This window comes from Carassius gibelio, chromosome B24, assembly GCF_023724105.1.
Source record: "Carassius gibelio isolate Cgi1373 ecotype wild population from Czech Republic chromosome B24, carGib1.2-hapl.c, whole genome shotgun sequence".
In the NCBI taxonomy this organism is placed as follows: domain Eukaryota; kingdom Metazoa; phylum Chordata; class Actinopteri; order Cypriniformes; family Cyprinidae; genus Carassius; species Carassius gibelio.
In genome coordinates this window covers 1,342,028-1,364,571 of record NC_068419.1, presented here as the reverse complement: position 1 = coordinate 1,364,571, position 22,544 = coordinate 1,342,028, and the positions used below count along the sequence as shown (strand labels likewise).

The window sequence follows — 22,544 nt, the reverse complement described above, 5'->3', positions numbered from 1 at the left end:
TTACAGATCTTCTTTATGCGCCAAGAGCTTGTAACAGTCCAAAGAAAAAGTTAGCCATAATCTAATAACTCGTCAGGCCAACAAGGAAGTGACTTAAACTGGAATTTATCAACTAGTAGCTAGAGGCTGGTTGCAAAAAGGAGTCAATCTCATAGACTCCCCATGTTAAAATTCCCAACTTTACAGCAGAAAAAAAAACATGTTTATGCCATACTTCGAGTATATATTTCATCTTTTAAGTTATTTTAAATATCATTCTTTAATGTTTTTTTTTTGTTAAAAACAAAACATTAGGCCTATTTATACATCTGTAGGTGCAGTGTAAATGCATTAATGTCCCCTCAGAGATACATAAACTGTGTAAATACATCTAAATGCTATTTTTAAATGCAGATTCCAGAAATGTTTCCTTATGTTGGAGTAAAAGATATTAAGTACCAGATGAAGTGCTTCTTATTCTTACCCAAAAATACAAAATGGAATAAATAGTTAAAATGGAACACAACAACATATTTGCTTCTTTTACATTTACTTTTAATACTTAAGTACGTTTAGGATTTAAAAAATACTTTTCGTACTAAAGTACAATAAATATCACATACTTTAAGACTTTTACTCAAGTAATATTCTAAACGGTGACTTCAACTTCTACCAAAGTTATTTTCTGGTAAGATATCTGTACTTTTACTTGAGTATGACTTTTAGGTACTTTATACACCACTGGTTATGATCAAGACTTTATTTTTTTATTAAAATGTTGTTCCAGGAACTAGGAACACATCATACTCAGCATTGACAGAAGAACACAAAATGCTGAAGAGGGCCAGAGCTATATAATGTGAATAGTATAAATGATTTATTGACTGTGAACATTTGAATTGAAAAATTATTTCACTGATACACATAAAAAGTACAGAAACACATCTGTCTATATGAGGATTTATTACAATTATTCTGACATGTTATTTCAATGACAGAAGTTCAGCTGAAGTAAAGAAGAGAAAAGAAGAGACTCTCTAACATCTCTGTTACTGATTTATCATGCAGCTCAAAGCATTATGGGTTTCATCAACACAGTTCCACTCTTGATCCCCTAGAAACATAAAACCCAGGATAGAGCGGCTGAGTGAATGTGGTCTGGACTGTGTGGATGAGGCTCATTGTGTCAGAGACGCTGTAGAAGGACAGAATTCCTGCACTGTGATCCACAAATACGCCTATTCTACTGCTGATGGACTCTACAGGAAGAACAGTCACCAGGTTATTGTGTCTGAATAAGTAACTGGGGGGATTGCACTGCAAACTCCAGGACTGATCATTGTTTCCAAACAAACATGCCTTATTCTGTCCCTTCCTGCTGATGCTCTTATATGACACTGATATGCGCACACCATGTTCACCTCCTCTCCACTCCAGCTCCCAGTAACAGCGTCCACACACACTCTCTCTACACAACACCTGCTGATACACATCAAATCTTTCTGGATGATCGGGATATGACTGATCTGTTTTAGTTCCAGTAATCACTCTGTTGTTCTCAGAAAGACGGAGACGTTTATGTGCTGTGTTCGGATCCAGAGTGAGCTGATGGGAATCTGATGGAGATAAAACACATCAGAATCAGGAATTGTGAATCCGTTTGATCTTTTTATGTAGCTGAACACTTCATGATCAGTGTATCACTACATTCCATGTTATGACTCAAAAATCTGATGGCACACCTGCAAAACGCAGCTCCTTCAAATTTATAATGAAATACAAACAATAAATACAGTTATGGCGCTCTTCAATACGACATGATTTTGTTCCTACTACTATACTACTGTACTAGGAAATTAACATGAATGAACATCAAAAGGTAGTCTAATTTATAAGATATTTTTAAGACAGTCCAGCTTACAGAAATGTCTCATCTAATCACTCATTCTGTGTTTTAAAATGTGGAAAACATGTAAAGATTATACACAATGCCATGTAACAATACATTTAACTCAGTATAACCATTCAGCATCTGTAAGCTCATTTGCAGCTAGAAAAATAACTATAAAAAGGAGGATTTTCTTAAATTTAATGCGCTATTGCATATTCATGGTTTTACTTAACCTATTTATTTGATGATAAGAAAGAATCCAAGGAGCTAAAGATAAAGTTTAACATCTCCCATAAAATTGCATGTTACTAATGAAGAAAACAACTAGATTTGTCGAGAGGACATGTGACAACATTTATAGGATGCACTGAGAAGAATTCCAAACTACACTCAGTGGCCAAGAGATCCTGATATAGTTATTATCCATGATATTGGCACAGATTCTGTGAAATAAACAATTATTTGTGACTGTATAGTTCTCATGTTGAAAAATACACTTAGTTCCCACTTTAAGTGTATATTAGTGCCAAGGACATCTGAAAGATGGATTAAAACGTGGACAATAAAAGTGAAGACATAAACATATGACAGTATGACTTAAATGTTAAAGTGTTAAAAAATAAATAAAACATGTTTATTATGTCACCTAAAAAAAATAATTTGGCGCCTAATTTTGTTTCTTATAGGAGCCAATGTCTCCTAGGTTGATTTTTTTTGTCTGGAGCCCTGCATCAGTGTCTCATTACAGTTGACCAGATATCCTGTGCAAATCTTCATTTATTTGATCAATAATAAAAGGAAGAACATGAACACACTCAATTAATTTTCTGCTTGTTTTCTTACTGACTTACATTGTAGGATGTTTTTCCTGATCTTAGTGGATATGACTGTGGAAAAAAGAGACATGAACAGTGTGATTCTCATGATCATGCATCCACTCCTTAGACATTTTTCTATATGAAGTGCTTTATGATATGACACAATGATGGACTCCAGGACTTTACCTCTGTCTGAGATCTTCTTGAGATCCTCTTTGCAGGAATTCTCCAGTTTGTCTCTCAGCTGATGGACAGATTCTCTCAGGTCATCCAAAGAGAAGAGAGAACTGAAGAGATCATCATTTACATCTGTAGATTCAGGAGGTGCTGAGAGAGACTGGAAACGCTACAGAAAACAGAAATAAACATACATCAGCTCCACGCTTCACCCAATAACCTGCAGGAACATCAGATTTGTGCGGCTCTTGTTGACTTGACTGATCACAACACTTTCACAGCATATACTTCATTCTTCTCATATTCATTTTATCATATTAGAGCTACAGATTCTAGGAAATAGTTTGGAAAATAAAACATCTGCTAAGAACATAAATGTCCGTCTAACAGCTCAAGAACATTAATGGAGTCTTATTGTAGGGTTGTGTAGATTTGCTTAAAAAAGCAACTCAAAAGGCTATGATCAAATTCATCATTATTTAGAACTTTACAGCAATTTAGTGACACTAAAACTTCACAAACATGAGGCCGTATATTAGCTATCAGTCTCATCAGGATATCAGTCAAAAATACAAGGTTCTGCAAATAATGTGGTGTTTCATTTTGCATTAAATTTTGCAGTCGAAGAATCATGAAATCCTGGTGTGACTTAACAATGCTTTAGCACCTTGAAAGCAAACAGGACCTGACTGTATCTTAAAGGCTTTTTTCAGTAGTACTGTACATTAAAGATTTTAGGCTGAAACCATGGTCCTTGGTGATTCATAAAATGTAAGTCAGTAGCTTTCTGTCTTTGAGAATAAAAAATCTATAACAAGGAACATTAAATGAATACCTCCAGTTCCTCCAGGTCACTGAACTGAGGAATTAGTTCGACTTGATTAGACCAAATACAGATGAGCCACTTATATGCGCATGTGTGAACCAAACACTTGAATGAAGGGAAGTAATGTTTTTATGGTTTCTCAATGTTTATTCAAAAAGGACAAACTAGTGAGTTGAACCGGTTTACTCAAAACAGCTGTCTTAAAGAATTGGATTTCTACATTGCCCGGGGGTCTGGATTACCAGTGTTAATGTTGTAGAAATGTTTCAGTTGTTTGTCCTTAATATATTGTCAGGAGTCAGAAGACTCAGCAGCTATTTGATTCTTTCCAGGCCAATCATTGACTCAGCAACCTGGTTAGATTGCCTCCAGCAGGAAATGCATTCCCTTAAGGACCAAAGTCATAGACCTTTTTATATAAATGAACCATGAAGTCAATATTCATTCGAGATGTCCTCTCGAGGGTTGCTTTGTCAGTTTCTGGATCCCTCACTGTCTGTGCTTTCAAGGAGTATATCCCCCCTAAACACTTTTTTGGGGGGTATTGGGGCAGGACACACCAAGTTCCGCTGGTCTCGGCACCTGGTCCATCAAAACCACCACCATGTCCAGTTTTTATGCACCTTCCCCTCTTGTGGTCCCAGTTCACAACATGGCCACCAATCAAGAGCCTCTTCCAGCTGGCATGGATGTCCCACCAATCTTCAGCCCTCATGGCCAAAGACATTTGGAGCCCATTTTCAGTTTGGTGGACCCACTGCTGGTTTCGTTGGTATTCCAAGGGCCTCAGTATTGACTGTCTTAGAAGCTGTTCCCCTATTCTCTGTGCTCCCTTTAATGGCCATCCTGTCTGTTTGGGCTAAACACTGCATTGAATCTGCTGAATCCGCTTCAGAACCTGCTCCGGTCTGTGTGTCTGGTCTGATGCCTGCTGCAGTCCATGAGTGTGCTCCAGTTCCTCCTGTGTCGAAGGAGTCTACTTCAGCTCCTCTCTGGTCAGTGGTGCCCATTTCTGAACACTCGGTCAGTCCTGTCTTGGACAAGGAGGCCATCAATGATCTCTTTGCCCGTCCTGGCCAAGGAGGCTGTGTCTGAGCTCTTTGTTTCTCTTGTCCCAGACAAGGAAGCCATCTCTGTGTTTTTTTTGCCTGTCCTGTGCCGGAAAAGGAGGCCATATCAGTGTTTTTCACCTGTCCTATACCATACAAGGAGGCCATCTCTGAGCTCTTTGTCTGTTTTGTCCCAGACAAAAAGGCTGTTTCTGAGCTCTTCGCCTGCTCTGTCCCGGGTAAGGAGGCAATCTTTGATCTCTCCGACTCTCCTGTCAAGGCCAAAGATGCCATCTCTGTACTGTCTGCCTGTCCTGTTATGGCTGCAGAGTAGTTCTCAGCACCATCAGCTCCACCCTGTTGGTCATCAGATCCACCGTGGGGATCTTTGGTTCCATCTGCTTGGCAGTGGTGATCCTCAGCTCTTTCTTGGTGCACTTCAGCTCCACCAGGTCCATCCTTTTGGTCCTTATCATCTAGGTCATCCTCTGACGAGCCTTCCATCATTGCCTCCAGTCATCCCGATTCTCCATGCATCTGGCCAGTTCATTGTTGCTCCGGGCTCCTGCATCCCTCTTGAGTATGTCCACGTAAGTTAGCGTGGGACGTCCTCTTGACCGATGGCCATGTGTTGGTTCCCATAGCACCAGCTTGCTGGCTGGCAGCTCTCGATGCCTTCGGCAATGTCCTGCAAGTCTCATTCTCCTCACAGCAATCTTATTGCTCACTCTTGGTACTCCCTCATACAGGATTTTGTTGGTTACATGCTCACTCTTGCTGATGTTAAGCACTGCACACAGCATCCTGGTGTAGCACCCGTCCATGGACTTCTCTAAGGTTGGATTCAGGGTCCAGCATTCACTGCCATAGAGGAGAATGGACTCTACCGTCGCGTAGAAGAAGCTGAGCTTGATTTGGCGGGAAAGGTTGGAGTTCCATACACTGTTCATGCCGTTCAGGGCCCTCCATGCAAGTGCCTTCCTCACTTTTAGATCTTGCTCAGTTGAGTTGCCCCATGCACCCAGGTATTTGAAGTCCTCAACTTCTTTCAGCACAGTGTCTCCTGCTGTTATCAGAGGTTTATGTTCTGGTGGAACGTTGTAGGCCATGACCTCAGTTTTCTTTGCATTTATCCTAAGGCCAACCTTGGTGCACTCTAGCTCTACCATGTGTAGTAGTAGCAATGAGAGCAGACTGATGTCATCTGCATAGTCAAGGTCTGTCAAGACTACTGCCGGGTGTCGACTTGACTTCCTTGGTGTCAGCGTGAAGCCAAGTTCCTGCTCTCGCCCAATGATTGCCTTCTTGAGCGCATAATCAAGGACTATGATGAAGAGGAAGGGGGCTAGTGTGTCCCCTTGCATAACTCCAGCCAGGATGTCAAACTCCTCGCTGTTACCATCTGGAGTCACCACCCTGGCCCTTGTTCTTGAATACATAGACTCTATTGCCCAGAGTAGGTTCGGAGGAATTCTGTATACCTTCAGGATCTTCACCATCGTACCTCTGTGAATCGAATCAAATGCCTTTTTGAAGTCCATGAAACATAGGACTGCAGTCAGGTTGTCCTAACTCACCTCCTCTATCAATCTCCTGAGTGCCAAGATCTGGGATGTAGCAGTTCGCCCTTCTCGAAAGCCGTTCTGATTTACTCTCAGGTGAGGGTCGATTGCTTGCCGGACCCTGTTCAGAATCATGCGGTTGTAGATTTTTGCAATACTACAGGTCAGGCTGATGCCTCGGTAGTTGTCCGGCTTCGAGAGGTCTCCGGATTTGGGCACTGGCACGATGTTTGATAGAGACCACATATCAGGCAGCCGATTGTGCAGCAGAGCAAGGTTGCAGAAATCTAGAATGATGTCATCAAAGTCACAGTTCTTCAGCACCTCTGGGGGTATGCCATCCGGACTTAGCTCCGCTCTAGTGGTCTTCGGCTCCACCTGCTCATTCCACTCTGACTCAGTCTCCAGGTCCTCCACCTCAACAGGGACCTTGCCCTCCATCCTTCCCCCTGTTCCGCCTCCATGCCACCTCCATCCTGGAATTCTGTGATTCTTTGGGGAGCATCTGGAAGCTGATTCTTGGGGAGGACCCTGTCATGATCACCAGCTGGAGTGCCAATGAGCTCCTCTAGAGGAATTTCCATCCCTTACCTTCACCTTCTCACCTTGGACTCCATTTCCCAGAAACCCCAGTCTAGAAAGTTCTTATTTACACATCTATTTCCCATTAGGAGGACTATTTAAGTCGCACACTCACACATTGCTAAGCTTTGTTTGGCTGTTAGTGGATATTTCTAAGTATTTCCTTGTTTTCTTGCTTTTGTGTTTTTGTCTTTGAATTGTTCCCTGGATTGTAATCATTTACTGCCTACCCTGACCAACACCTGTTATTTGGATCTGTTGACCCTTTTTTTTGATTACACTCTTTAATAAAGCTTGCACTTGGATCCACTATTCTGTTATCATGCCACCCATAACAATATCACTAAGGAACACATTTTCAGCTAAAAACTCAAAATCCTTGTGGGAATGATTGCTTATATGCAGCATCACTTCATGTTTGGGGTCTTCATGGTCAGATTTATCATGCAGGCAAATAAAAAAACATTTTATCTGCTTTGAAAATCACCTGATCTGATTTTGAATATGTAAAAAATAGTTTTGTGAGGTTTTGAATTGTTGGTAGTGCTAGGGTGTTTTGCTGCTAAATATATCTTACAGAAGAAAGAGCTCAGAGAAATGATTCCGAAGATATTTCCAGAGCTCAAAGCCATTTGTAAGTGGTGCCTCTTTCAAAAGAAGATGATCTGATGAGACTCTGATGATTATAAAATAAGACACTCATGAACTGTTTCTCTGTGAGTCTCTGTCACAGCGGGATCTGCTCAAGTCCACTATGATCCTGTTCTTCTAGATCTGTGTTACCTGCAGGAACTGGATGTGATCCTGTGTGTGTGAAAGGTGCTCCAGCTCGGCGTCTCTCCTCCTCAGATCATTGATCTCCTGCTCCAGTCGCTCCAGTTGTTCTTCAGCTCGACTCACTGCAATCTTTTCCTGATTTTTGATATCAGGAATCAGGAGCTGTACCAGGCCAGAGCAGCGTCTCTCAATGGAGCGGATGAGCTCAGTAAAGATCCTCTCACTGTCCTCCACTGCTGTCTGTGCAGAGCGCTGTTAGGAAACACAGTGATTCAGCTTCAGTGAGTCTGAACTGAGACGGAGACAAACTTCTCTTCTTCTCCAGACTCACCTTATGAGACTCCAAAGTCTCTTTCAGCTGCTGAAGATCTTTCTCTTCCTGCTGGATTCTCTGCTGGAACGTCTTCTGTGTCTCCTTCAGCTGCTTCTGCAGGACGAACAGATGACAGTCAGTATTAAAAAAAAGCACTGGCACTTAATCATTATGTGAATACCTGATTCTCTGTCCTCTGTGCTGCAGCTGATACAGTGTCATGGTCTTTATGTTCATATTTTGTACATAGCTCACAAATGCATTGTTGGTCAGTAATACAGTACATCTCCAGATGTTTCTCATGTATCTGGCAGATCATCTCCTGCAGTCGTCCAGTGGCATCAGTCACTTTGTGTGGCTTACGTGAATGAACTTCCTCATGACGGTCAAAATGAAGTTGACAGTAAGATTCCTGACACACCAGACAGGACTTGACGGCTTTGTATTTTCTTCCAGTACAGACGTCACACTGCACATCTCCAGCTCCAGCATCACAGTCAGCAGAGAGTCTGGTCTTCTTCAGTTTCTCCACCAGTTCAGCCAGCATGGTGTTTCTAGATAAAGCAGGTCTTGGACTGAAGGTCAGTCTGCACTGAGGACAGCTGTAGACTCTCTTCTGATCCTCCTGATCCCAGCAGTCTGTAATACAGCTCTTACAGTAACTGTGTCCACAGGGAATGGCCACGGGATCCTTCAGGAGATCCAGACACACTGGACACGAAAGCTCATCCTGAGAAAATCTGGCCCCTGCCATTTTACTGCATGAATACAGAGACACAAACACACGTCACCTCAATCACACTTTCCCTCGAGTCAAAAAGAAAAAGTTCTGTGTTTGAGTGACATGTGTAAAACAGGCGTGTCTGTGAGTCTGTAAAGCATGAAATGTCTACTAGATGTCAGTCTCAGACAAACACTCTCTAAATCACTCGCATATGCCACTAAATCTTACTCGACTAAATAATTTCTATCGTTAGCCATTGGCTAATAAATTCTTAGATTTTACTTGCCAGTGCGTGAGTTGAAGGCTAATTGCAAATTTAGCACTGATATATTTCCCCATACCGAAAACTCTGACTCAGTGTTTCAGAGTTTCACTCTACCTCAAGCTTTCTGTGCTATTTTATCTCAATGGATGCGCAGCACCCTGTCAAAGAAAAAGAGTTCATTTAGAATTATTTAAGATACTGCCGGTTTCTCGAATACTAATGCGCTAACTAACTGCGCAAACGACGATCTCATTGGCTGACGCTTATCTATTACAGTCCCTGTTTTGATTTCAGCAAATCATTTCGAGCAAACGCTGACAACATGATTAATATTCATGAACCCAGCAGTTTGTAATAATAGTAGTAGTATTAGTTGTATTATCTTTTAAAAATAATTACTATTATATATGACCAACAATATCTTAAGCACCAATCCTAAGTTCAGTTAAAATTACAAATATGTATATGTACATGGTTACCAAGTTTTAGTTCTAAATGGTGCTATATTGATAATCATAATATAATGCTTGATTGACTGATGTTAACAGTGTACATTTAGATATTTACGAAGCTCTGCCATTTCACAAAGATAAGCTGATTTGGTGGAATCATTTAGTAGTTTAGTACATATATATGTAAAATAGTATATTATTCTGGCAAGTAAACTAAAAAATGTACTAGCCAATGGCGATAATACTGCCAAGGTGAGAATAGAGGGTGGAAGAAAGATAACACCCTTAAAAACTACAGTAATACTGCATCCTAATTACTACAGAATTACTATATTATACTCTGCAAAAGGGGATTTAATATTGAATAAAATTCCATCTGTGGAATTTACTCTACTGAAACTATTTGCATATTGATAAGACAAATTGCAATTAATCACATTTTCACAACAATGCTTGTGTTCTTTGAGGGTCCAGAATTATTATAATTTAATACTGTACCAAGACTAATTGTAAAAAAATCATCTATCACTATCAACTGATACACTTGAAATAATCAAAATACTCTCTTATATGTTCTCCCATTATAAACACATTTCTGGCACAACTAAACAATTAATTTTAGAATAAACACTCATTTACACATAAAGCATCAAAGTCTAACTTTTTGTAAGACTTATTTCCACGTGCATCTGGTGCTTTCCGTGCACAAAATGGAGCCGCTACACACTCACACTACACTCTTACCAATGCATTTACTGTGCATCAGTTTTGACTCATTCAAACACATAAAAAGCATTTAAAATAGCCACTATAAAAAGTGAAATATTATGCATCAACCTATTTTACATTTTTTTAACAAGCATTATTCCTGTTACCTGAAAAGGCAGAAATATTAATGACACAAAACTCCGGCGGTGTTCTCTCTACTGAAACTTAATGCAGATTGAGAAAAACCCGCGAAAGTTCCCCCTAGTGTATCATCAGGCAAAACTAATCAATTACCAACACACCTTAGTTTAACTAACAGATCACAGATCCACAAGAAACCACGAAAACTAACTTTTCCTTTGCATAATTTAAACAAAAATTTTATCCGTCCCTTATGTGTTTCACACAAATTTTGTAGTGCCACAGTTTTTGTAACTGTCCAGCATTTTAATAGAGAACAAGCATAGTTCTCAATGTCTGCCTGCATATACTGGCAAAAGAAATGTTCACAGATGAGTGAGAGTGTGCGATATGTACCTTGATGGCACGTTTGATTGTGAAGCTCTCACAAGATCATTCCATCTCCGGCAGGACCAACTGGGTGCAGGTGTAAGTGGCTAGGCAAAGGATACCCTCCTTGATGGCGAGTTTCCCCCCTTCGTGAAACAGGCATTTTGTTTTTAGGCTGACTGTTTTGAGCAGTTTCACTTTTGGTTTTGTACCAGACAGTTTGCATTCATATACAAGACATGATTCATGGTCATTCATTTGAGCCCCTTTGATTTCATTTACAGACAATGGAGATATTGTCCGAGCTGCTGGACATGTCTCAATAGATGAGACTGACCATGGGATGCTGGGTCCTTCTTGAGTTTCTATTGCCAGAAGGATTGCACTTATTACATCTGACGACAACTACTCATAAGCAATCACACAAAGTTTCTAATAATAATAGTAATAAGCAAATAATACCAAAATAATAACATATTACTGCACGTAAGCCTTGAGCTGACGCATCTGTATGCAGTATAAAAGGTTGTGGTTAATTGTGAAACCAGTTAATCGCTGCATCCCTTCCTGGATGTGGCATACCCCAACAGTGGTAGGGTTTGCTAGCACCTCAGACATACTAGCATAAAAAAACATTCTTGACGAGCTGCACTGTACCAGTCAGAGTCTGGCCCATCAGAGTAATATTGTGATCAGTGTCATTGTATACCTTAATTATGATATTTGTTGGAGTTCAAGTGACTTATCGATTAGTCGGTGCAACCCCTAACACACACACACAATGAACACACACCCAGAGCAGTGGGCAGCCATTTGTGCTGCGGCACCCAAGGTATTGCCGGCCCGAGACTCGAACCCACAAAGCTTAATCCAAACCCTAACAATATAGTAAGTACACATAGTTAATTAATAATATTCAGTACTTAACTGTGTAATTGCACTGTAAAAGTCTGTAAGTTTTTCCTCTGTGTCGGCATCTCTGTTTGGAACCTGCAGTTACAGTTATTTGCAGAATTATCATATTTACACATTCTTGTTATGTACTTCTAATAAGTAATTGTTATTTTGTTTTGATCTCTCCGCTGTGTTTCCGCGTGCGTCATTTCTGATCAGGGCATTCGCAAAGCCGAACACATACGACATCCACCTGAAACTGCTTCCATTTAGAGTGGCAAGCTAGAGTCAAGTGATTATTACATTTTGAATATGGATATTTTTCTTACAAAATGCATCGAGGAGGCCTTTGTTCACCCCCTGGAGCCGTGTGAGAGACTTTTTTTTACTGATTTTTTACGCTTCAGTACTGCTCCTCAGCACAGATTTTAATCTAATGTTTTAAGGAGTACTGTATCTACCAGTGTGGATACCGTACTTAGGAATCACAGATTCTTTGTCTTTGAAGCATGCCCCAAATAAGAATTTTCGGTTGCACTTTATTTTACAGTACGTGTTCTAACATTGTAGTGTATTTATCTAAGAAAGTTCTGGTAACACAAGGTAACTACATGGGTTAGGTTTAGGGGTAGGTTCAGGGTTAGTACCTAGTTATTACATAGTTATTGTATTTACTAGAATAAGTATATAGTATGAGATATTGTCATCTGAATAAGTAACAAGTCTGCCATTTTAGTTCTGACCAACTGAGAAAAAAACAAAACAAAAAAACATTACAATTAATCATGCTACCAATGATGATTAAATCTAATGATCACTTAATTTTTTTTTTTTAATGGTTAATGTTAACAACATCATAGGTGTCATGGTGTATATGAGATGTATTAAAAATTGTATTTGATCTTTCAAGCTGTTTAATGCCAATTAGTGGGTGTTGCATGCATCAGTCCAAAAGAAGTTAAATAAAAAGCGCCCATCCATAAAAAAAGGCCTCTTCGATGCATTTTGTAAGAAAAATATCCATATTCAAAATGTAATAATCACTTGACTCTAGCTTGCGCTCACTGTTGTAAATGGAAGCAGTTTCAGGTGGATGTCGTTTGGCTTTGCGAATGCCCTGATCAGAAGTGATGCACGCGGAAATGCACTAGAGAGATCAAAACAAAATAACGGTTACTTATTAGAAGTACATAACAAGAATGTGTAAAAAAGAATGTCAGAGAATTTCAATATAAATCAAGAGGAGACTGGTTTTCCTTTGCTAAAGTAAGGAAACTTTGCTTCCTTTGCTCCAGTATACAAACATTGTTTTCACGAGACTCAAAACACAGCAGAAATTTAATTTTTGGGTGAACTAATCCTTTAATTATTCTAGCTGCTGTGAGAAAAGGCTATAAATAATCTGCCACCTGCACCATCCTCAAAAGCAATATGTTATTTTTTTCTGTTTACAGATGTGACATAATGATGCAAAGACGAATGGTGGAATGCTAGTATTCCCCATGAAAACCTACTAGTGCCACTCAAATTGGAAAACATTAAAAGCTTACTATTGTGAAATGGGCTAAGGTAAGGATATAGTTTTAAACACTAATTGCTCAATTATTTATTTTGGATAATTTTTATCCAAAAAACCTTATGGACTGCAGCTTTAAAATAAAGTGTAACTAGAAGTAACTATGAACATTTTAAAATGTGATATACTCGAATTACAAGTTCTTAATTTTTTTTATCTGATTATGTAATCCAGACTGATTGTAATCAGTTACTACTCAGCACTGCTGATAGGTCAGCTGAGTGAAGCAACTACTGAACACACACACACACACACACACACACACTCACACAAATAAAAATGCATGAAAATAAAATCAGCGACTCGTGACACCAGAGGACAGAAGAACAAAAAACACCAAAAAAGTGTTGGAGCTATATGAGGTGAATCATGAAAAACATTTATTGACTGTAATCATTTGAATTGATAGGTAATTTTGATAGGAAAAATAAAAATAACTGATGTGTCTACATTAAAAACTAAATGTCTGATTTCAATCAACACAAATGGAAAATGAGAAGACCACAGAAACAGCAGTACTCACACTGTCTATATAAGGGAACTTATCAGATATTTATTCTGACATGTTTCAGTGAAAGAAGTTCAACTGCAGTGTTTATGTCATGAAGAGAAAAAAAATACTATAACATCTTACTGTTATTATGCAATTCTAAAAACTTAGAAGTTTTTAGAATTGCATGGAAAAACAGTATGTCCAACTATAGACAGGCTCTAAAAACTGCTAGGGCAGAGCACATACACAAACTCATTGAAAATAACCAAAACAATCCAAGGTTTTTATTTAGCACAGTGGCTAAGTTAACAAATTACCAGACGCCACCTGATTCAAATATTCCACCAATGTTAAATAGAAATGACTTTATGAATTTCTTCACTGATAAAATAGATAACATTAGAAATACAATAGCGAATGTAGATTCTACAGCGTCTAACACTTCAGTTTCATCCATCGCACCCAAAGATAAACTGCAGTGCTTTACAACCATAGGACAGGAAGAGCTAAATAAACTTATCACTGTATCTAAACCAACAACATGTTTATTAGATCCTGTACCCACTAAATTACTGAAAGAGCTGTTACCTGTAGCCGAAGAACCGCTTCTCAATATCATTAACTCGTCGTTATCTTTAGGTCACGTCCCAAAACTATTCAAGCTGGCGGTTACCAAGCCTCTTATTAAGAAACCAAAACTAGATCCTAGTGTACTGGCAAATTATAGACCTATTTCAAATCTTCCATTTATGTCTAAAATTTTAGAAAAAGTAGTGTCTGCTCAATTGAGCACCTTCCTGCATAAAAATGATCTGTATGAAGAATTTGAGGTCAGGTTTCAGGCCCCACCATAGCACAGAAACTGCACTTGTTAAAATTACAAATGACCTGCTCCTTGCGTCTGATCAAGGCTGCATCTCATTTCTAGTCTTACTTGATCTTAGTGCTGCGTTCGACACAATAGATCATGACATACTCATAGATCGATTACAAAACTATACAGGTATTCAAGGGCAGGCTCTAAGATGGTTTAGATCCTACCTGTCCGATCGCTACCATTTTGTTTATTTAAACGGGGAATCATCTCATTTATCATCAGTAAAATATGGAGTGCCACAAGGATCCGTCCTAGGTCCCCTTCTATTTTCAATATACATGTTGCCCCTTGGTAATATTATTAGAAAATACGGGATTAATTTCCACTGCTATGCTGATGATACTCAGTTATATATCTCAACGAGACCAGATGAAACTTCCCAATTATCTAAGCTAACAGAGTGTGTTAAAAATGTAAAAGATTGGATAACAAATAATTTTCTCCAATTAAATTTGGATAAGACAGAGATACTAATTATTGGACAATCTGCACACTAGACGGATGAACTGTTACTTCCTCTACAGTCAGAAATCTGGGTGTTATATTAGACAGCAATTTGTCTTTTGAAAACCATATTTCCAATGTTACAAAAACTGCATTCTTCCATCTTAGAAACATTGCCAAGCTACGAAACATGTTATCTGTTTCTGATGCAGAAAAGCTAGTTCATGCATTCATGACCTCTAGACTGGACTATTGTAATGCACTTCTAGGTGGTTGTCCTGCTTCTTCAGTAAACAAGCTACAGGTAGTCCAAAATGCAGCAGCTCATTACTTACCTATAAGGCCCTAAATGGTTTAGCTCCTGCGTACCTAACTAGCCTTCTACCACGCTACAACCCATCACGCTCCCTAAGGTCACAAAACGCTGGACTTTTGGTAATTCCTAGGATAGCAAAGTCCACTAAAGGAGGTAGAGCTTTCTCACATTTGGCTCCCAAACTCTGGAATAGCCTTCCTGATAATGTTCGGGTTTCAGACACACTCTCTCTGTTTAAATCTAGATTAAAAACACATCTCTTTCGCCAAGCATACGAATAATTTATCTTTTAAATTGTGAGTGTAGTTGCATCTGATCAAAGTTGCATTTTTATTCATTAGCTTGGGTTAAACTAATTTTACTTTGTTGGATCAGCAGCTATGCTAATGATGTCTCTATGTGTTTCTCTGTTTCTTCTGGATCTTCATCCCGTGGTAACTAGGATTTACACAAGCTCCAGTCTGGATCCAGAACACCTGAGAAGAGATGATGCTGACCCTCAGAGGACCTCAGATGATGCTGACCCTGAATCAACAAACAGAACTAACAATTATCGATAAATGTGTGACTGCATCATATAATAACTATTAATTACTAATATTGATAGTTCATCGTCTAGCTGACAACGTCTTGTATTATTATTATTTTTTATTTTTTTCTAAAATCCTGTCAAACGTGCACAAACTACTAGCTACTACTAAATATTGTAGAAACATAATTTTCTGTAAAGTTGCTTTGTAACGATTTGTATTGTAATTGAATTGAATTATTGATTTATCATTCAGCTCAAAGCATTATGAGTAGAATCTCTTGTCAATTCTAATCTGATTCATCAACACAGTTTCACTGATGATTCTTTATAAACACCAAACCCAGGATAGAGCGGCTGAGTGAATGTGGTCTGGACTGTGTGGATGAGGCTCATTGTGTCAGAGACGCTGTAGAAGGACAGAGTTCCTGCACTGTGATCTACAAACACTCCTATTCTACTGCTGATGGACTTTACAGGGAGATCAGTCCGTATGTTATTGTGTGAGAATGAGTTAATGGAAGGAGAGCATTCCAAAGTCCAGGACTGATCATTACATCCAAACAAACAATCATTACTCTTACCCTTTCTGCTGATTCTCTTATATGACACTGATATATACACACCATTATTCCCACTCCACTCCAGCTCCCAGTAACAGCGTCCACACACACTCTCTCTACACAACACCTGATACCAATAATCAAATCTGTCTGGATGATCAGGATAAGAGTGGACTTTTCCAGTGCCAGTAATCACTCTGTTGTTCTCAGACAGACGGAGGTGTTTATTCACTGTATTCAGATCCAGAGTGAACTGACGGGAATCTGATGGAGATAAAACACATCAGAATCAGCAATTATGAATCTGTTGGATCTTTTCATGTAGCTGAACTCTTCATGTTCAGTTTATCATCAGTGTCTCAGTTCAGATATCCAGATATCCTTTGCAAATCCTCTGAATAATCAATTATGAAACTCTTCTTGAAAATTAAACATAAACATGAACACATTCAGTGAGTTTTTCTACTTGTTTTCTTACTGACTTACATTGTAGGAAGTCATTCATTGGCCTGGGAACAATGTTGGGGAATGTGACTGTGGAAAAAAAAACAGATATGAACAGTGTTATCCATTTCTAAGTCATTTCTAATATGATGTTCTTCATGATATGAGATGATGATGGACTGGTTTCTGAGAGAAGATGGATCTCCAGGACTTTACCTCTGTCTGAGATCTTCTTGAGCTCCTCTTTGCAGGAATCCTCCAGTTTGTCTCTCAGCTGATGGACAGATTCTCTCAGGTCATTAAAAGAGAAGACAGATCTGAAAGGATCGTCATGTACATTTGTAGATTCAGGGGGAGCTGAGAGAGACTGGAAACTCTACAGAAAACAAACAGAAATAAAACTCATCAGCTCCACACTTACCTCTTGTTGAATTGAGAGATCATCTCCTCATCACCTCACCTCAATCCACAGAAATTCACCTCAGGACTTTCACAGCATCAGCTTCATTCTTCTCATATTCATTGAATCACATTAGAGCAACAGATTCTAGTATTTGCCACTTACACTATCTTTGAGCTTTCGAGGAAACCATGTGGATAAAACATCTGCTAAGGGCATTAATATCCTTAAGCACATCAACAGACTTTCATTGTAGAGCAGCTCAAAGGCTATGATTAGGTTGACAGTTATTTTCAACTTCAGAGCAGTTCAAGACACTGAAACTTCAAAACACGATGCTGTATATTAGTAATCAGACTCATCAGGATGTCAGTCAAAAATGCAAGATGCCGCAATTAATGCAGTGTTTGATTTTGCATGAAATTTGTGAAATCATGGACCCAGCAATCAGGTTAGTTTGCCTCTATCAGGGAATGCATTCCCTTGAGGACCACGTTCAAGTCTTTTTGGATATTGCATATGTATATGATCTCCCGAACTTTTCAATAATTGTCTTTTTCTGTAAATGGACATAATAAACAATTGCCGGTACTCACTTGTGATGGTCTTCAAGGGTCACTTGGTCAGAAAGCCCTGCTTTTATGTGGGTTTTCCTTCATTGTGAGGGATGTTGAGGATGATGTTTCCCTTTTTTTTGTTTCCAAACATTTTTTTTGGAGGGTGGGGGGCAGGACTCACCAAGCTCCGGTGGCCATGGAACTTGACTCATCAAGATCACCACCATATGTCAAGTTATTATGCTTGCCACTACAGTGTTTTTAGCCCCTTCTTGTCTTTTGGTCCCGGCACCTGAGTCAGTTCATAACATGGACGCTATTCCAGAACCTCATCCTGCAGGCCACCACTCCAGAGTCCCTTCACAAGATTGCCACCACTCCAGAGTCTCTTCCCAAGATTGCTGACATGCCAGAGCTCCCAGCCATCATGGATGTCCCACCATGGAAGCTGTTCCCCTATCCTCAGTTCTCCCTGTAATGGCCATCCTTTGTGTTTGGGCTACACACTGCTCTACTACTTCTGAGCCTGCTCCAGTCCATGAATCTGCTTCGGTCTGTGGGTCTGATCCAAAGCTCGCTCAAGTCCAGGAGTCTGCTCCAGCTCCTCCCGAGTCAAAGGTGTCTACTTCAGCTCCTCTGTGGGTGGAGCCATCTCTGATCTCTCAGCTTGTCCTGTCACAGCCAAGGAGGCCATCTTTGAACTGTCTGCCTGTCCTTTTACGGCTGCATAGTGGTCCTCACCACCATCAGCTCCACCCTGGTGGTCATCAGCTACACTGTAGGGATCTTCAGCCCCATCTGCTCAGTAGTGGTCCTCAGCTCTGCCCTGTTGCTCTTCAGCTCCACCAGTTCCACCCTTTTAGTCCTCAGCTCCGCTCTGGTGGTCTTCGGCTCCGCCTGCTTAGCAGACCGATCCACCTCCACAGGGACCTTGCCTCTGCCCTCCTCCTGTGACCCTTTGGGGAGCATCTAGAAGCCGTGTCTTGGGGAAGGCTCTATCATGATCTCCAGCTGGAGTGCACATGAGCTCCTCTAGAGGAATCTCCATCCCTTACCTTGACCGTCTCATCTCGGACTCCTTTTGAACTGATTATGGACACATCTGCTTCCCATTAGGAGGACTATTTATGATGCACTCACACATTGCTGAGTGTTGTTTTGCTCTTTAATAAAGCTTGCACTTCGATCAACTACTCTGTTGTCATGCTGCATGTAACAATTTCACCAAGGAACACAGTTTCAGCTAAAAACAAATCATTTTCAGCACCTTTAATTTTATTCTGAAATCTTTGTGGGGACTGAGAGCTAATATACAGCATCATTTCATGTTTGTGGTCTTCATGGTGTAGTTTAACATGCAGGCAATGTATACATATTAAAAAGACACTCATGAATAGTGAGTCTCTGTCACAGCAGGATCTGCTCAAGTCCACTATGATCCTGTTCTTCTAGATCTGTGTTACCTGCAGGAACTGGATGTGATCCTGTGTGTGTGAAAGCTGCTCCAGCTCAGTGTCTCTCCTCCTCAGATCATTGATTTTCTTCTCCATTTTCTCCAGGCGTCCTTCAGCTTGACTCACTGCAACCTTTACCTGATCTCTGATATCAGGAATCAGGAGCTGTATCAGGTCAAAGCAGCTTCTCTCAATGGAACATTTTGTAAAGACCTCATTGTCCTCCACTGCTGTCTGTGCAGAGCGCTGTTAGGACACACAGTGATTCAGCTTCAGTGAGTCTGAACTGAGACGGAGACAAACTTCTCTTCTTCTCCAGACTCACCTTATGAGACTCCACAGTCTCTCTCAGCTGCTGGAGATCTTTCTCTCTCTGCTGGATTCTCTGCTGGAACGTCTTCTGAGTGTCCTTCAGCTGCTTCTGCAGGACAAACAGATGATAGTCACAGAAAACTACTGCCACTAAATCATAATCTGAAAAGATGAATACAGAAAAGATCGAACTGATAACTAATGGCTGTAAATTCCAGAAAGGGTGATTGATTGTTTACCACTATTGAACACAAATTATCATGAATATTAAAGGTTATTTCACACTACAAGTTTAAGCGCTAGTTTTAAATACCTGATTCTCTGTCCTCTGTGCTGCAGCTGATACAGTGTCATGGTCTTTATGCTCATATTTTGTACATAGCTCACAAATGCATTGTTGGTCAGTAATACAGTACATCTCCAGATGTTTCTCATGTTTCTGGCAGATCATCTCCTGCAGTCGTCCAGTGGCTTCAATCACTTTGTGTGGCTTACGTGAATGAAATTCCTCATGACGGTCAAAATGAGTTTGACAGTAAGATTCCTGACACACCAGACAGGACTTGACGGCTATGTGTTTTTCTCCAGTACAGACGTCACACTGCACAGCTCCAGCGTCAGCAGGAGGTTTGTTCTTCTTCAGTTTCCTCACCACTTCAGCCAGCATGGTGTTTCTAGCTAAAATAGGTCTTGGGCTGAAGGTCTGTCTGCACTGAGGACAGCTGTAGACTCTCATCTGATCCTCTTTATCCCAGCAGCCTGTAATACAGCTCTTACAGTAACTGTGTCCACACTGGATGCTCACTGGATCCTCGAGGAGATCCAGACACACTGGACAATTGAACTCATCCTGAGAAAATCTGGCTTCTGCCATTTTACTGCATGAATACAGAGACACAAACACATGGCATCTCAGTCACACTTTCACTTTCTTTTTCCATTAAGTCGTGTGATTCTCTTTCTGTGTTTGAGTGATGTGTGTAAAACTGCCGTGTCTGTATTAAATATCTACTAGATGTCAGTTTTAGATAAACACACAAAAAATGCAAGTTACAGAGAAGCAGGACAACAGCCTTAAAAAGTGCCATAGTAACTGCATCCTAATTATTACAAAATTACTGTATCACACAAATGGGGAAATATTAATATGATATGAAACTACTGAAATCTACTGAAACTTCATGCAGATCGATAAGACAAATTCCAATAAAGCACATTTTTAAAACATTGCTCAGTTTCTTTAAGGTTCCAGAATTATTATACTTTAATACTGTAACAAGACTAATTGTAAAAATAGTTAACTATCAACTGATACACTTGAAATAATCAAAACATTTTCTCTTGTAAATAACATGTACTTTTTAGACCATTCCTTTATTCAGTTACTCATTTCTCATGTATACATACTGAAAATGTCTTAATGTAAATGTGTGTGTGTGTGTGTGAGAGAGACAGAGAAAGAGAGAGAGAGACTGTCTCTGTCTATTTCTTCTATATCCTTTTACATTGTTCTCCCATTAGAAACACATTCCAGTCACAAATAAACAATTCATTTTAGAATAAACACTCATTTACACATTAAACATCAAAGTCTAACTTGTTAACTTACAATTTCCACATGCATCTGGTGCTTTCCGTCCACAAAATGGAGTCGCTACACTCCCTCTTACCAATGCTCTTTACTGTGCATCAGTTATGACTTATTTAAACACATAAAACAGTTAAAATGAAATATTATGCATTAATCTATTTTACACTTTTTACCAAGCATTATTCATATTACCTGAAAAGGGGGAAAATATTAATGACAACAAACTCCAGCGGTGTTCTCTCTACTGAAACTTCATGCAGACTGAGAAAAACCCGCGAAAGCTCCCCCCAGTGTATCATCAGGCAAAACTAATCAATCACTAACATACCTTAGTTTAACTAATAGATCCCTGATCCACAAGAAACCATGCAAACTAACTTACCATTTACATGTTTTGAACAAACTATTTTAAACTTTTTTATCATTTTAAAAACTCTTTTTAATCATGTTCCTTTTTGGATTATATTATGACATTTCTCAATTACCATTTTGATCTATCACACACTTACCTACAAAAAGTCATCTCCACATTACCATTCTCTTTCAACACAAGTCTTTCAGTCTGTTTTGTGTTTCACACATATTGTGTTGTGCCAGAGTTCTTGTAACTGTTCAGCCTTCGGATTGTACCCAACATGATAGTTAACTTTTTATATCAAAGCAACAGTTTCTAAAAAAGAACAATCCATAAGTGTTTTATAAGGCAAAAGTTTAACAAGTCATGAAACAATAGTCTATATTTTCTTTGGCAAACAAGAGTCCAAGAGTCCTGAATAGTTGTACGCAGAATTGGGACCAAGTCATTGTTTTGCAAGTGACAGGTAAGTCTCAAGTCTTTGCATTCAAGTCTTGAGTCAAGTCCTGAGTCAAGACAGACAAGTCTCAAGTAAAGACAGACAAGTCCCAAGTAAAGACGGACACGTAACAAGTCAAGACAAGTCTCAAGTCCAGACAGACAAGTCCCAAGTCAAGACAAGTAACAAGTCAAGACAAGTCTCAAGTCAAGACAAGTCTCAAGTCCAGACAGACAAGTCCCAAGTCAAGACAAGTAACAAGTCATGACAAGTCTCAAGTCAAGACAAGTAACAAGTCAAGACAAGTCTCAAGTCCAGACAGACAAGTCCCAAGTCAAGACAAGTAACAAGTCAAGACAAGTCTCAAGTCAAGACAAGTAACAAGTCAAGACAAGTCTCAAGTCAAGACAAGTCTCAAGTCCAGACAGACAAGTCCCAAGTCAAGACAAGTCCCAAGTCAAGACAAGTAACAAGTCCAGACAAGTCTCAAGTCAAGACAAGTCTCAAGTCAAGACAAGTCTCAAGTCCAGACAGACAAGTCCCAAGTCAAGACAAGTCCCAAGTCAATACAGACAAGTCCCAAGTCAAGACAAGTCCCAAGTCAAGACAAGTCTCAAGTCAAGACAGACAAGTCTCAAGTCAAGACAAGTCTCAAGTCAAGACAAGT

The 22,544-nt window shown here is 39.6% G+C and overlaps 2 protein-coding genes across 6 annotated transcripts in view; both read right to left on the bottom strand.

Annotated features, from left to right (window-relative positions):
• The window catches only part of LOC128012978 (tripartite motif-containing protein 16), a 59,989-nt gene extending 50,865 nt beyond the window's left edge, over positions 1–9,124 (bottom strand). For 4 of the 5 annotated variants that reach the window (XM_052595629.1, XM_052595625.1, XM_052595626.1 and 1 more), the window contains exon 1: positions 8,156–8,732. In XM_052595629.1, coding sequence (XP_052451589.1) covers positions 8,156–8,728 — 573 coding nt within the window. In that variant the 5' untranslated portion in view covers positions 8,729–8,732. Of the gene's footprint in view, positions 1–586; positions 1,596–2,721; positions 2,758–2,874; positions 3,035–7,667; positions 7,914–7,992; positions 8,089–8,155; positions 8,733–9,039 lie in introns of those variants that run through there. The other variant, XM_052595630.1, reaches the window with a different exon arrangement.
• Positions 9,125–13,461: 4,337 nt separating this feature from the next.
• Positions 13,462–21,338, bottom strand: LOC128012979 (tripartite motif-containing protein 16-like). Its single transcript, XM_052595637.1, has 8 exons — positions 21,276–21,338; positions 21,102–21,191; positions 19,806–20,370; positions 19,506–19,601; positions 19,190–19,426; positions 16,986–17,145; positions 16,812–16,859; positions 13,462–16,589 (listed from the first exon to the last, which is right to left on the bottom strand). Exons 2-8 carry the CDS (start codon positions 21,110–21,112, stop codon positions 16,066–16,068), a joined length of 1,641 nt encoding a protein of 546 aa, XP_052451597.1. The 5' UTR covers positions 21,113–21,191; positions 21,276–21,338; the 3' UTR covers positions 13,462–16,065.
• Positions 21,339–22,544: the final 1,206 nt, after the last annotated feature.